The following is a 14,819-nucleotide window of genomic DNA, read 5'->3' as shown; positions in this document are numbered from 1 at the left end:
ACACAGATGAGTCAGAGGGTTTGAGATGTGCTTCAGTCAGAAGACAACAGTAATAGCTGGGAGCCGTGGAAGACTGCTGTCTGTGAGGCATGTCAGTCAGACTCCTCTTTCCCCTGGAGACTTGCATTTACCCAGAATCAGTTCAGTTTCAAGACTTCTCACTTGGGGCTCGAAATGTAGCTCGGTGGTAGAATGTTTGTCTTGTGTGTGCTGGGAAGAAAAATAAAGAGAAAGGAGCGTCAGGGAGATGACTTGATGGATAAAAGCTCCAAAGCACCTGCCGCACAAGCTTGAGGACCTGATGACACTCCTCAGAACCCACAGAAAGCCACATGTGATAGTACATATCTGTAATCCCCATGCTCCTGCAGTAAAGTGGGAGATGGAGACAGGACAGCCCCTGGAAGTTGGTGGGCCAGCTAGCATTGCTTACACAATGGCAAACCAACCAGGAGACTCTGTAGGAAACCATGTGGAAGGTGAGGACCTACATCCAAGGTTGCCTCCACTTGTACACTGTGGCACATGTGTACCTGTACTTACACATGCATGTATACATGTCACACACATGCACAGATATTCCTAATAAACAGAAGGAAGGGCTGGGTGTGGTGGCACTCACCTTTAGTCCCAATGCTTGGAAGGCAGAGCAGGCAGATTCCTGTAAGTTTAAAGCCAGTCTTCCTACAGAGTGAATTCCAAGACAGCCAGGGATACATAGAGAATTAGACTTTGTCTCAAAAACCCAAAGAAATAAAAGTAAAAAAATTAATGAAAGGCTGGGGCTAAAGAGATGGCTCACTGGTTAAGAGCACTAGCTGCCCTTTCAGAGCACTGGGGTTGGTTCTCAGTGCCTACATAACCTGCTGTACTTCCAGTCCTAGGGATCAGTTGCCTTCTTCTGGCCTCTGTGTGCACATGGTGCACAGATACACATTCAGGCAAACACTCATATACATAAAGTCTCAAAAATTTTAAAAATAAATGGAAGGAAGGAGAAAGGGGATGGGGGAGCATGCGTGCTAAAGTGCACTTCTGATTCAAAGACTTCATCTTGTTGGCGGCTCTTCACACACACAAATGGCCCATGTTCATAGACAGGCTCTGCCCTAGGAGAAGCTCTCTGCCCACTATCCACCCAGCCACGGAACTGGGAACACCATAGTCCCTTCTAAGTACTTCATTGGCCCTTAATTATAGTTCAGCGTGACTTGTGCTTATTGGCTTCAGTCATAATGTTACTAAGGGCCTGAAGGACAGGGCAGCTCCACTGTTTGACCATGAGCCTTTTTCTTTCTCCTTTCCAGATCTCCTTGTCACACACATCCTGCAAATCCCAGTCTTGTGGGGGTGACTCTCATTCATCCTCGTCCTCTTCTTCATCATCCTCATCTTCCTCCTCCTCTTCCTGCCATGGGAACTCAGGGGACTGGGATCCCAGCTCGTTCCTGTCAGCACATAAGCTCTCAGGCCTCTGGAATTCCCCACACTCCAGCGGGGCTGTGCCAGGCGGCTCGCTTGGGAGTCCTCCTGCCATCCCTGGTGAGTCTTTAAGCTTCTGGAAAGTACTGGGCCCCCTTCTAGGTAGATAGCTCTTTGCCTTTCTACTTTGGCCCAGTCAGTGAGAAACTTGGTTATTAAAATAAGTAAATATAGACCTGTTCTGATGGCAGCGGAGACAACCTAGACTTTGTCTATCTCTGGAAGACCTTCTGCAAGACTCTGAGGTTATAAAATACTGCCCACAGAGTGCCCTCATTGTTGTCATTAGCTTAACGTTGGGTCCAGGAGAGGTCCTCATACTGTCTGAGAAACGAGGGGCCTGGGAAAACCCACAGGGAAGTGAGACTTAGATCATGTACACCTGCTATCTACACCATTAACAACCTGAGCCACCTCTGCTTCCTTGGCCTCACTGGATTTTGTCTGTCTACCTTAGGGATAGCTGTACAGCACTGTACTTAACCACAGGAGACTAGCAGGTGGCAGGCAGGCCACAGGACTCTTCCTTAAACTCAATACTAATGCTCAGAGACCCAGAGGGGAAAGCCTTTGGATTGTTACTGTCATAATTCTAAATGGAGGATGAAGTTCTTCAAAATGGTACTGTTCTAAAATTATGTGAATTGAATGCATAGCTCCAGTTACCTTGGTCCATGCTGAAGAGAGTCATCAGAGATCTGTCACCTCCCGGGAGTCAGGCATACCTTGGCTTCTCTGGTCCATGTGGCCCAGAGGCAGATCCCAAGGTTGCTATAGCTTCCTTTCTCAGGCCTAAGGAATGCTCAAGAATAAGTAGCTCCTAGAGGGTCCCAGAGAAACAGCAGAGATATCGTCTGTTCATACCTGGCCACAGCCTCTTCAGGCTTGGGATACTCAAACCTGTCCAGCAGACCTGCTATCAGTATCCTCTTCAGGGGCCTTGTGCTGAGTGGCTATGCCCTCTGGCCGCATTAAACAGGATGATGTGGCAGTGAGGCTGGGGACTTTCCTTCCCAGGTCTGACCCCTTTTTCTCCCCTCCACCTACAGGTGAGGCTTTCCCTGTCTTGGAGCACCACCAGCACTCAGACCTCACTGCTCCCCCTAACAGCCCCACCGGCCACCCCCCACATCCAGCATCTCTGATTCCTTCTCACCCTGGCTCCTTCAGCTCACCGTCCCACCCACACTTGCTGCCCACCACCCCGGCAGCACCTTTCCCTGCCCAGGCTTCAGAGTGCCCTGTGGCTGCTGCCACTGCCACCCACCCTCCAGGGCCTTGTCAGAGCCCCCATCTGCCCTCCACCAGCATGCCACTCCTGAAGATGCCTCCACCATTCTCTGGGTGCAGCCACCCCTGCAGCGGGCACTGCGGTGGGCACTGCGGTGGGCCTCTCCTCCCACCACCGAGCTCTCAGCCACTCCCTAGCACTCACAGGTAAGTGAGTGGCGTGAAAGGCACCACACTCCCTGCTCACTGGAGCCTAAGAGTTATGGAAAACTTGCCAAGAACACTTTTAGGATGGAAATCAAAGTGTAGATTGGGCTGGAAGTGTAGCTCAATGCTAGAGCACAGTCTTAGCGTGCATGAGGTCCTGTGTTCACACTCAGCATCAAAATAAATACATTCTAAATTAAGGGCTTTTTCATTATAATTTTTTTAAGCTTAGAACAATTCATATGTAAAAAAGAAAAAGGTCTTTACAACATAAAGAGAAACTTCTAGAACTGTGGCCTATTTTCTTGAAGATACTTCCATATATAAATGACATAATTTGGTCTATATTTGATAAATATTATTTTATGTAGCATTTTAAAATATTCTTCATTTTGAGACAGGTTCTTGCTATGTAGCCCAGGCTAACCTGTGACTTGTGATTCTCCTGCTTTAGCCTTCTGTTACTGGGATTATAATTGTTTCTTACCATCTCTGGCCTGCATAGCAACACTTTTTAAATATCAATGATCGTTTCCCTAATTAAAACTCCTTTTAAAACTTAAGTAGCCATGTTATTGTTTTATTTTGTTTTAGTTTTTCAAGACAGTCTCTCTACTCCTAGCTGTCCTGAAATTGTTCTGTAGACCAGGCTAGACTCAAACTCAGAGATCCACCCATCTCTGCCTCCTGAATGCTGGGATTAAAGGTGTGCGCCACCATGCCTGGCTTATTTCCAAACTTTTCCTCCTGAGACAGGGTTTCTCTGTGCAGTCTTGGCTGTCCTGGAACTCACTCTGTAGACGAGGCTGGCCTCAAACTCACAGAGATCTTCCTGCCTCTGCTCCTGAGTGCAGGGATTAGAGGTATGCACCACCACAGCCTGGCTTTCATTTCCAAATTTTTAACCAAGAAAAATACTGTTGTGATAAGCGTCCTGAGTCTGTGTTTGACTAGATCTGGGCCCTTTAGAGCCCCAAAGGAAGCACTGGTTCTGTTGGCTTTATCTGAACGTGGTGTTTTCTAGGTTGACCCTGGCTGTTTGTCTGTCTGCCACAGTCTGAGACCTCACTACCCTACAGCCACCACTCTTGTCAGCTCACATGTCTTTCACACGGTGCTCATGATGTCAGTACAGACTTGGATCTTGCAGTTTCCACGCAGTAATACTGTGCTCCTGTGCTTTGTTCTTAATGTTCAGTATTTGGGGCTGGAGAATATTAACTATAGTTCATGCTGCTGGTCTCCAGTTGCAGAACATTTAGGTAATTCCATCATGTTAACATTATAACCAACATGTAAAGATGTCCTGGCCTAAAGCTTTTTCCTCTCTCAGACTTTTTCATCACTGTTTCGTGGGAGACGTCTTAACACACATTGGCAAACTGCTTTCTCCCGTGCACAGTGCTGCGGGCCAGCCTCAACTCTGTAGAAAGACCTCCTGTGACGTGTGAGTGGAGGGCAGCAAGAGCAGAGAGCACCCAAGTGCGGACGAGTGCTGGGGTTCCCTCTGGTAGATGCAGAAGGCCCTGAGACTAGGTGGGGAACTGCTTTGTTACGGTTCTCTGAATCCATGTAACCACCAATAAAGAGTAGTGGTCTATATGTGTCTTCAGAAACACTGAATATTTTAATTTTCCTAAAAGGAATTTTGCTTAATGTAATAGAAGAAATGTGAGCTTGGAATAAACTATAGTCACCATTGATACCAACTTCTGCCTTTTCTAAACCCTTCCATGTGTTTGCTGACCTTTTCCAACAACAGACATGGGCTACACTGGCCTGTCCTAGACTGTCACCTTACTCTATTTCCTCTGAAACACGGGTCCAGCTTCTGCAGTATTCCAGCTGTTGCTGACCCATCATAGGGCTCTGGTTCTTCCCAGGTCTGATTCTGGGACCTCTCAGCCTGTTTCATCTTTACCTTAGGAAGAAAATGTATATAATATGTTGTCCCAACTTATTGCCAGAGTCTGGAGGCAGAAAGTAAGTGGAGAAAGCATGACCTCTGTACACAGGGAAACACAGGTTTGTTGGACTGTGCCCTGAGCCTCAGTCTCTACAACTGTTAAAAGGGGATAGTGGTGCTGATTTTTTTAGGACTTCAAGGATGGCTGGATAACATGCTGAGGCCGTTTCTGGGTCCAGGCAGTAGCTCTGGGTAGTTTATAGCTCCCAGGGGACAAATCTGCTTTTTCTCATCACAGACCTCTTGATTAAGGAAGCACTACCTGCTGATACAGATGCCAGACAGATGTGTTGTGAGGACCCTGGGAAAGTAGAAAGTTTTCCTTGATCATTTGGGGCTGTACCAGAGGAGCCATCAACCCACAAGTCAGTTCAGATTCCTGCTTGCCAAGCACTTGCTGTGTAAAGTTGCCGTGCTGTGTAATGGGACTCCTTCGGAATTAAGTACATACTATCTATTCACCTAGTTTAAAGGAAATGGTGAACATTCCATTATCGCAAGGCTTGATAAACAGCAAGCTAGAGAGATACCCACACAGTGCCCTCAAAGAAGTATATGCATGAAACTTCCACCGTCAGTCTTTGCATTTGTGATGGCCTGTGAGGCAGTGGAGACGCTTATCAGGCTCTGCTCTTTACAAGAGGCACTGGTGTGGCAGGTGAAAGGCAGTTGGAATGGTGACTGGGGATTGGGACACTTTTCTAGGCTCCTGCTATATTCTGTGCCTGCACCACTTACTCTCACCTCTGGGCCCTTCTCCGTTGCAGCAGGGACCCTGGGTGCAAAGGGCACAGATTTGCACACAGTGGCCTGGCCTGTGAGGCAGATGAGGGTCTGGGCGAGGAAGAGGATAGCAGCTCTGAGCGCAGCTCTTGTACCTCGTCCTCCACCCACCCACGCGATGGGAAGTTCTGTGACTGCTGCTACTGTGAGTTCTTCGGCCACAATGCGGTGAGTGAGCCTGCCTGGGCAGAGAGGGCTGGGCAGCCAGGGGGCAGAGGAGAGACCCCTTGCTCAGGGCAGTGATTGCCACACTGGGACTGAGTGTCCTTGCACCTACATCTGTTTGCTTCAACCTCGAGGCACATTTGTGAGATTGGGTTTTCTTAACATTGTGTTGGCTGTGTTCTGGTGGTTTCCTTAAGATTGACTTTTTTCCTTTAGGCAAAAGGAAAGGAAGTAGCAGAGAGGAAGCTATGTATGATTCTGATGAGTATATATACGTGTGTAATCCCAAGAGAAGTGAATGCTTGTGCATGATGAAGGCAGGGTGGGAGCAAAAAGTTCCCCAAGTGTGGCAGCCAGCCGAGGTACAGGCCATGAGCACAGATGGCACCAAGAAGGAGGCTCAGATCAGGGTACATGCTGTCTCTAGACAGGGGAGCGATTCAGAAGTCTCGGAAGGAGAGAAGGAAAAGGCTGCTGGCTAGGGCAGAGCAGTTGAGGATAGGAGATGTGGAAATAATTCAAAATTACTAGTCACCTTTGAGCTAGGCATTGTTATCTTCATTTTAGAGGTGACAAAATTGAGGTTCACAAAGACTCAGTGGCTCACCCAAGGTCATACAGCTTCCAAGTGATGAAGCCTGGGCTCAAATCTGCTTCCCTGGCTCCCCAGTCCTTGGCCACCGAGCCGTCTTCACACCTACCACTGCTTCAGCTCAGAGCCTACTGAGGAGGAAGTCATTTGGCCTTGGTGGCTGATGCTAGAGAGAGTAATCGTCTGGCTTCTCACCACACACTTGGTGCCAGTGGGTGGGAGTGCTATGGCCCCCCCAGGCCTAGGGTGTAATGTCAGCACCTCCCCTCCCCCAGCCACCCGCTGCCCCGACGAGTCGGAATTATACTGAGATCCGGGAGAAGCTCCGCTCGAGGCTGACCAGGCGGAAAGAGGAGCTGCCCATGAAGGGGGGCACCCTGGGCGGGATCCCTGGGGAGCCAGCGGTGGACCACCGAGATGTGGATGAGCTGCTGCAATTCATCAACAGCACGGAGCCCAAAGTCCCCAACAGCGCCAGGGCCGCCAAGCGGGCCCGGCACAAGCTGAAAAAGAAGGTGGGTGTGGGGGGAGCTCAACTCCACTGCTTCTCCTCCCTGAGGAATCCCTCACCCCAAGCCCTAAGACCTCTGGGGCATGATTGGTGCTGGCTGCCGAAAATCGTTGGTATGGCTCAACTGCTGTGGGAAGGTCTGGATGCATCTGGGAGGCATCAGGGTCAGGGAAAACCTGGGGGCAAGTATTTGGAGAAGGAAATGTCTTAGGTGCAAGCTGCTTGCTCAAGTCCTCCAAGCTGAGGACTTGCTAGAGTTGGTCATTTATTCATTCAGCAAGTATTTCCACAGATACTGGGAGCCAAAATGTAACAGTTAAGTTCCCACTGGAGAGAAGCTTAGTCCAGTGAGCAGACCGACACAAAACTGGACAAGCACGTTAGGGTGTCAGAAGTACCAGAGAGAGGAAAGTGCCCATTTTTGCCCAGAAGTAGCTTTACAAGAGGTTGAGTCCTGGGGAGTAAGGACAGATTCATCAGGAGGTCCTTTCTCCTGGCGGCAGGCACAGCACATCTCACAGGCAGTGTGGTAAAGCCAAAGCTGAAAGTGGCAGGGAAGTGGGGCAGGTAGTGGAAGTAGAAGACAGTCTCAGAGGCCCTGCTGAAGATCAGCTTTGACTTTAGCCTCCCGCTGAGAGCGTGTCAGCGGATGGTTGACATCAGATAATGCACTTGTCAAGGCTGTGTTTTGATTGCAGTGTGGTGGTACAGAAGACATGGGAAGATGAGGGCAAGAAAACTTTGAGGTTGATACCCCAGGCAGGGGAGTGTGAGACCAAGGGGAGGTGACTGAGAGTGGGACTGAAGAGATTCAAGGGCAGCAGAAGTGACAGACGGGCTTGTATTCTGATGACAGTATGACGACACAGTCGGGTGTCTCCCAGGATGCTGATGGTGCTTGTGCCGGAGCCAACGTGGCAGTTTGAGAAGGAAGACTTAATGCAGTTGGGCTCATTGACTCAAGTTCCCATGAGACAGGCAAGTGCAAGTGCAGGTGTGAGACTAGAGCTGTCAGGGCAGAGATGTAAGCCATGGGAATGAACCAGTCCTCAGTGCTGAGGACTAAACCCAAGGAGCTGTTCCTGGACAGCCCTGCTGCTAGATGAGCCAGGCTTGATGGCTTACCACCTGCGGCTTCATTACTTCGCCTGCCTACCCCCAGCAGCGTCTTGCACAGTGCCATATGCAGGAGCCATCATCTGAAGTGATTTGGTTTGATAGCCAGCCAGTTCCATTTCTTGGGTGGTCAAACAATCCTAGAAGGCAGAAGTGATCCTCCATCTTCCCAGCCCAAGGACAACCAAGATCCTTCTGCAGTCTGAAGAAGTGAGCCGAAAGGTCCTAATGTTACCTTCTGAGAATGGTCAACCTTCCTTTGCTCCCACTCAAACTTGCTCTCCTGAGGTGTTCAGTAGGTTACAGTGGTCTCTGGCCTCTTCAAGCAGTCCCCAGAGGGCTTGCTCAGTAGTTCCCAGGTCTGGTGTGCTTTTTATAAACCCACAGACTTTTCCTGCATGACTGTCACTCCAGGTGAAACACTTCAGAAGTTTGCTCCTTTGCAGACACCCTCAGGGAAGTCTCCTGCTATACTTCCCCTTCACGTGCATATTTCTCTAGGCTGCCATTCATCACACCCTTCTGCTCTCCAGCTCACTATCTACTAGACCCAGACTTGTAGGCTAGGACAAACATATATAGGTGGTCTCGGTATTAGACCAGCCTCCCTTCTGAGGTCCAGCTTCCCTGGTAGGCATGTAGTGATGACTGTTTACTCTACCTTAGGAGATGGGTAAAGCAGGGTCTTCCTATTCCCTCACCCCACTTTCTTTTTCTTGCCTTTAGGCATAGTCCCTGATCCTTTGAAGCTGCACCCCTTCCTATGCTGTCTGAAACCTCAAAGCCAGTCTTCTCTGTCCTCTCTTTGTCTGCTTCCCAGGCCAGTCCAGCACTCGCTCACTTGAGTGAGTAAAGAATAAGTGAGCCGACATCATTCTCACTCCCTACTGGCTCTCTTCACTTCTTGCCTGTTGCCCTTCTGTCACACCTGCTCAAAAAAACCGCATCCCAACCTCTCCTTCTCTCGCCCTCTACACCCAGAGGATAGCATGTGACTGTGTGACACTCCGCTCGGTGCTTTCCCACTTGCTCCCATGTTGCCTGGCTGCCCTGCCCCCATCCTTTTACCCCTTGTCATGCCCATCCACCTGGCCTTTTGTCAGACCTCTGATTCTCCAGCCTCGAGGCTCTCAACTTTAGCAAGTAACTTCACTTCTGTTTTCATCAAGGAAAAAGCCATTAGACACACCTCATCTAAAGGGAGAGCTGTCCTTCTCCCACCCTAGCCTCTAGAGTCCTTTTTTGCTTCCCCAGCTTAGGCTGCCTGCTCTATTTTCAAAGCCTTTGATTGGTAAACATTGTCTGAGGCTCAAACCCATACTCAAGCGAAGAGATCTGCAGTCTTTCCTCTGGCCTAGCTCCCATCACATGTCTTTGTGCCCTCTGTTGAATTTCAAAGCAGACAGTTCCTGGAAGCTGGAGCCTTTTTTTTTTTTTTTGTAATTTTGACAGCCTTACATCCATGTCCATTGTTCTCACTTCCCACTCATCACCTCACCAAAGACTGCTGTACACACCAGGCACCAGTTTACTGCCAAATCCAAGTTATGCCTTGGTTATGTGCCTGTCAGAGTTGTCCATTAAGTGACCTTTGACATTTTGTTTGTGCGCCCCTTTAAACCTTGTCTTTAGCTCCTTGGCTTTCAGGCAAGCAGGGCCTAGGAAAGGGCAGTGGGGTCACCATCTTCTCCATATTTCTCACCTGCCTCTCTGACCTCTTCCTCCTTTTTGAGTTCTTGTCCCTCTCCTAGACTTTGTAGAGCATGTCTCTGGAAAGAAAAGCCATCTAGGTAGTATTTTACCCTGTACTTGACATTGGTATCTCTGCTAACTATTGGTCCTCTGCTAACTATTGGTCCTCTTTGGGGACATCCTAGAGGTACCTCACGTTCAGTATATTATGGAAGAGGCCTGTCTTCTCTTCTCTATTACCTGTTTGGTAAAGGGGACCACTTCACTCTGTTGCTTGACCTTAGCCCTGGGCACTGTCGTGGGAAAGTGCACTGTGACTGAAAGCAGTGAGCCTTGGAATGGACTTCAGTTTGAAGCTCAGCTTGATCACACTTGCTGTATGACCTCGGGCAAATCACTTAATCTCTCAGCCTCAATTTTTCCATCTATAAAATGAGAATAACAGGAACCCAAGCCATAGATTGTTGTGAGGATGAAGTGAGATGATGCATGGAGTGTTGAGCAGAATGCCTGGCACATGACTGCTCAGTTCATGGGGGCCACTGTAGCAGCTGTAGTGGTTGGTAATGTTTTCTGGACATGTGTCATTTTACCTTCTTGCCTAACCCCACAAATCCCTATCCATGATAACCCCATACCCCCAACTCAAACTTACCCACTTTTCTCCACCAACAACATCTGGTTTTCAAGCCTTTAGTTGGTAAGCACTGATTACTCAAGGCTCAAACCCAGACTTCTGCACAGCTGCAGAGCTCCTTAGGATCCAGCTGCTGCTTAGCACACTAGCTCCGTCTTTCAGCCTCTTACTTCTTAGCCTACCTTCCTGCCTCCTAAGATCTCTAGACACCACACCTCCCCTGGCAAAAGCAAAACGAAACTCGAGGCTCTAGCTGGACCTCTGCATAATTTTTGCTTGCTATTGATGTGATTTTTCATTTTCCCTTATTTTACACTTGTTCCTTCAACCTAGAATGTGCTTATCTCATTTTTTTTTTCCAGGATAATTCCACTCACCCTTCAGTGCCCCTCCAGGAACGCTCTCAGACAACCCAGGCTGGGTAAAAAGCACCTTGTACTTTGTGCCCTGTAGCATTTGACACTGTCACTGAATTAAGCAGTCCGTTTATCTCTCTCCTCCTTGGCTGACTGAAGCTGGGAAACAGAGACCATGTGTCTTGTGTCCAGCTTCACTCCCAAAACTTAGCCGCTGCCTCACAGTCAGTGAGCAATAAAAACTGGGACTTCTGAATCATCCCTGTGCCTTGTCCTGATTTTGCCACTTACCTGCCACCTAACGTTGAGCCAGTTTTGCATTCTTGCCAAAGTTGAAGTTCATCATCTGTGAAATGGGCATTATGCTGCAACAAGGGCAGTGGTGAGGATTAGGACATGACGTGCTACACAGAGCCAGGTTTGTGAGGAGCCGCTGTGCATTTCTGTGCTTTCTCCTTTCAATGCCAGTGTTGGTGACGGGGAGGTGCTGTCCAGACCAGTGCTTTCCAGGGTTTCTGGACACAGAGCAGATATTTCTGCGAATGAGGAAAACTTCCTGGTCCTAACAACCAGAAGCCAGGCGGTGCTGACTCAGGGATGCTGGGAGAGAGCACCCTACAGTCTCCAGTTCACCTGCAAACACTGCTCCAGGCCACATTGCTGCTCACCTGAGTGGGCAGAGTCCTGGCACATGGGATAGGAGACTTGGCACCAACCCATATAGCAGTCCTCAGAGCAACTTTTTCTCCCTAAATCACAAACTTGGAAATTAGGGATCAAAGAGAGGAAGTGATTTGTCCAAGGAATTCTAAGGAAGGCTGCGTTTAGGTATGTAGTCACTGTTCAGAAGAGACAGGAATACACACCTGCCCACTGTGTTTATGTTAATTCTGAGGTGATGGCAAGTCTTCTCTCCCCAGGTTCATTTTCCTGTCTCCCCCTCAGTTTGCAAATCAGCTGGAAATACGTGAGGTGGTGCTCTGCCAAATCCTTCCCATCTGACTCCTAGCTCTGTAAAAGCCTCATTAGCCTCTGGTACCTTGCATCTAGGCAGACAAATGTGGATAGCTCAGCCACACACTGATTTCCATTCTCCTGACTCAAGTTTGCCAAAGATGATTTACAGGACCCAACTTCTTGGGACCTCCTAGTCTTCACCTGGGCTCGGACTGCTTTTGCATCTTGTTGTGAGGGCTCTCTCACTGATCATGGTATGCTAGAGGACACTTTAGATGTGGGCTCGGATATATGGAGCTGGCTGAGCAGTGCGAGACCTTAAAAGATGTCCCTCTTCAGTAATACAGCATTAGGAAGGCACTTGGCATCTTATTTCAAGACTGCATAATAATAACAACACATTTTCCCTGCTACCTACAGAATTGAAGAGACTGCCTCTCCATAGCCATGCATCCCTACTTTGTTCTTTCTTTCTTTCTTTCTTTCTTTCTTTCTTTCTTTCTTTCTTTCTTTCTTTCTTTCTTTTTTTGGCTTTTTGAGACAGGGTTTCTCTGTAGCTTTGGTGCCTATCCTGGAACTCAACTCTGTAGCCCAGGCTGGCCTTGAACTCACAGAGATCTACCTGCCTCTGCTTCCCGAGTGCTGGGATTAAAGGCGTGCGCCACCGCCGCCCGGCTCCCACTTTGTTCTTTATTCCAGAATTATTGTCTCTACTTTGCAAATGGGTTGTCCACTGGTGCCTAACTGGAGAGTGGGTGAATTACTCAAGCTCATGTAACTCATGCCTAGGAAGCAAACCCTAGCGTTCTTAGACCCAGAACTGACACAGGCTCACGATGGATAAACTGTCAAAACCCTACCCTCGGGAACTTATTTGTACTTGTACCCCAAGACTTGATATTGTCTGGTTTCATTGCCCCCTCATTCCCGCAGGGTTGAGGACCATGTGGAGATCACGAGTCTCTGCCTTCAGCAAGTGAGTGGCAAAGCTAGGTCCCAGGCTGATGTGTCAGGTGTCATATTGTACTTGGTCCCTGGCAGACCTCTGCCTGAAACTACCTCTTCTATTGGCAGGAAAAAGAGAAGGCCCGGTTGGCAACAGAAGCTCTGAAGCAGGTGAATCGTGTTTCTGGAAGCCAGGAGCTAAGGCCTGCCAGGGAGAGGCTCCTAGACTGGCCTGACCAGGAGCTGGACCGAGTCAGTAGCTTCCTGAGCAGCCGCTTGCAAGAGATCAAGAGTACCGTCAAAGATTCCCTCTGTGCCAGTTTCAGCATGTGTGAGCTCAACATGGATAGCAGTGGCTTTCAGGAGGGGGCTGTGGAACCTCAGCCCCAGACTCGAACCCCTTCAGACCTCAACGGCTCCTCTGAGCAACAGCCTGATATCAATCTTGACCTGTCCCCTTTGACTTTGGGCTCCCTTCAGAGCCACATATTACAAGCCCCAAGTGAGTCAGTTGCACCATGGGCAGAAGGAAGAGACCCTCACCCACCATGGACAGAGGTGAGGGGCCCCCCTCCTGGTATTCCTGAGAATGGGCTTGTGAGAAGACTCAACACTGTGCCCAACCTGTCCCGGGTGATCTGGGTCAAGACGCCCAAGCCAGGTAACCCTAGCTCTGAGGAAAGTTCAAAGGAGGTCCCCAGTAAGAAACAGGAGCTGTCTGATCCTGTGGCCACAGGTGGGAAGCCAAGAAAGAGCAAGAGACAGGGAAGTCAATCGAAGAAGAGTGAGGCGGGTCCAGGCCCCTGGCCTCCAGCCAACCTAGAGGCTCCCAGTGCCAAGAGCCAGACATCTAGCCCTAAGCAGCCAGGCAAGGGCCCAGATCCTGCCAAAGTGGGTAACTGTGCAGAACCTGGAGAGGACAGCCGGGGGAGCCGGCCAGGACCAAGTTGGGCTGACAACTCCAAAATTGAGAAGAAGGGTAGTTCCTGGCAGAATTGGCCGGGTGAGGCCAAGGCTCGGACTCTGGAGCAGGAATCTGTGCAGATCCCAGGCCTAGCAAGGCCACAGAGCTTGTCCCAGGGCAAGGGCCGCAGCCGACGGAGCCGCAAACAAGAGAAGTCAGCCTCCTCCTTGGGTGAGTGCACCAGGAACCAAGTGGCAGAACCCCCACCCCAACCAAGCCACGGGGTGGAGGGCAGTCCCCGTGTATGGGCAGCACTGCTCCCAGCATGACCCCAGAGGCCTGGCCATGGGCACTGAGCCCTCCTGGCTGTGTCTTCCTAGACGATGTGTTCCTGCCCAAGGACATGGATGGGGTGGAGATGGATGAGACAGACCGAGAAGTGGAGTACTTCAAGAGGTAGGTGTGTACTGCCTGCTTTCTCCCTGAAGCCCCATGTTGTGTTTCAAGCCTGAGAAAGTCCGTGGGGGGTCCTCACCACCCTTCCAGGCCCCCTATGTAGCCTGAACCCATGGAGCCACTTGGCAAGACAGAGCATCTGAGGTGCAAGGCATAAGGAGAAGGAGCCATGTTGGGACAGAAAAACTAGGGCTTCTTCCAGCTTTATGCATTTGTATTTCTTACTCATTTTAGACAGGATTTCAGTGTAGCCCTGGCTGCCCTAGAACTAACTCATTATGTAAACTAGGCAGGCCTCAAACTCACAGAGATCCCCTTCTCTGATTCCCAAGTGCTTAGGTTTTTCTTTTCTAGTGGGTCAAGATCTAGGAACAGTCTAGACAGGGAGAGATTCAGAAATACACAGTCCACTGATTTGTATTGGTAGAGACATAAAGGCGTGCTGGTGGCCATCACACCAACCTGGAGGTAGTGGAGGAGGCCTTTCTGGGAAAGGTGGGTAAGACTGAGCTGAGCTCACCAGGTAAAGTGGTGACAGTGGGGCAGTGTTTATAGAAGTCTGAGGGTAAAAACTAGCCCAGTAGAGCAAGGGTAAGGCAGAGATGATGGACAGTTTGTGTCTCACAGCAGTTGTCTTGCATTGTCCCCTGGCCTTATGGGCAGTTCTCATGCCTGTCAAACACCTGAAAGCCACAATGCCTACTTAGAGCCAACTTGTTTCTTTCTTTTTTTTTTTTTTTTTTTAAAGAGTGTTGCTGTAGCCCAGGCCTCAAATTCACAGCAGTCCTGAGTGCTAGGATTACAGTGTACACCACCACTC

General features: G+C 49.5%; 1 protein-coding gene across 5 annotated transcripts in view; it reads left to right on the top strand.

Annotated features, from left to right (window-relative positions):
• Fam193b (family with sequence similarity 193 member B) overlaps positions 1-14,819 on the top strand; it is a 33,933-nt gene that overhangs the window by 16,453 nt on the left and 2,661 nt on the right. For 3 of the 5 annotated variants that reach the window (XM_036189099.1, XM_036189098.1, XM_036189102.1), the window contains exons 3-8: positions 1,308-1,542; positions 2,532-2,919; positions 5,653-5,836; positions 6,701-6,940; positions 12,769-13,774; positions 13,924-13,999. In XM_036189099.1, coding sequence (XP_036044992.1) covers positions 1,308-1,542; positions 2,532-2,919; positions 5,653-5,836; positions 6,701-6,940; positions 12,769-13,774; positions 13,924-13,999 — 2,129 coding nt within the window. Of the gene's footprint in view, positions 1-1,307; positions 1,543-2,531; positions 2,920-5,652; positions 5,837-6,700; positions 6,941-12,768; positions 13,775-13,923; positions 14,004-14,819 lie in introns of all 5 variants that reach the window. The other 2 variants (XM_036189100.1, XM_036189101.1) reach the window with 2 other exon arrangements.

Source organism: Onychomys torridus, chromosome 5 (assembly GCF_903995425.1).
Source record: "Onychomys torridus chromosome 5, mOncTor1.1, whole genome shotgun sequence".
In the NCBI taxonomy this organism is placed as follows: Eukaryota; Metazoa; Chordata; class Mammalia; order Rodentia; family Cricetidae; genus Onychomys; species Onychomys torridus.
This window is presented reverse-complemented; position numbering and strand designations above follow the sequence as displayed.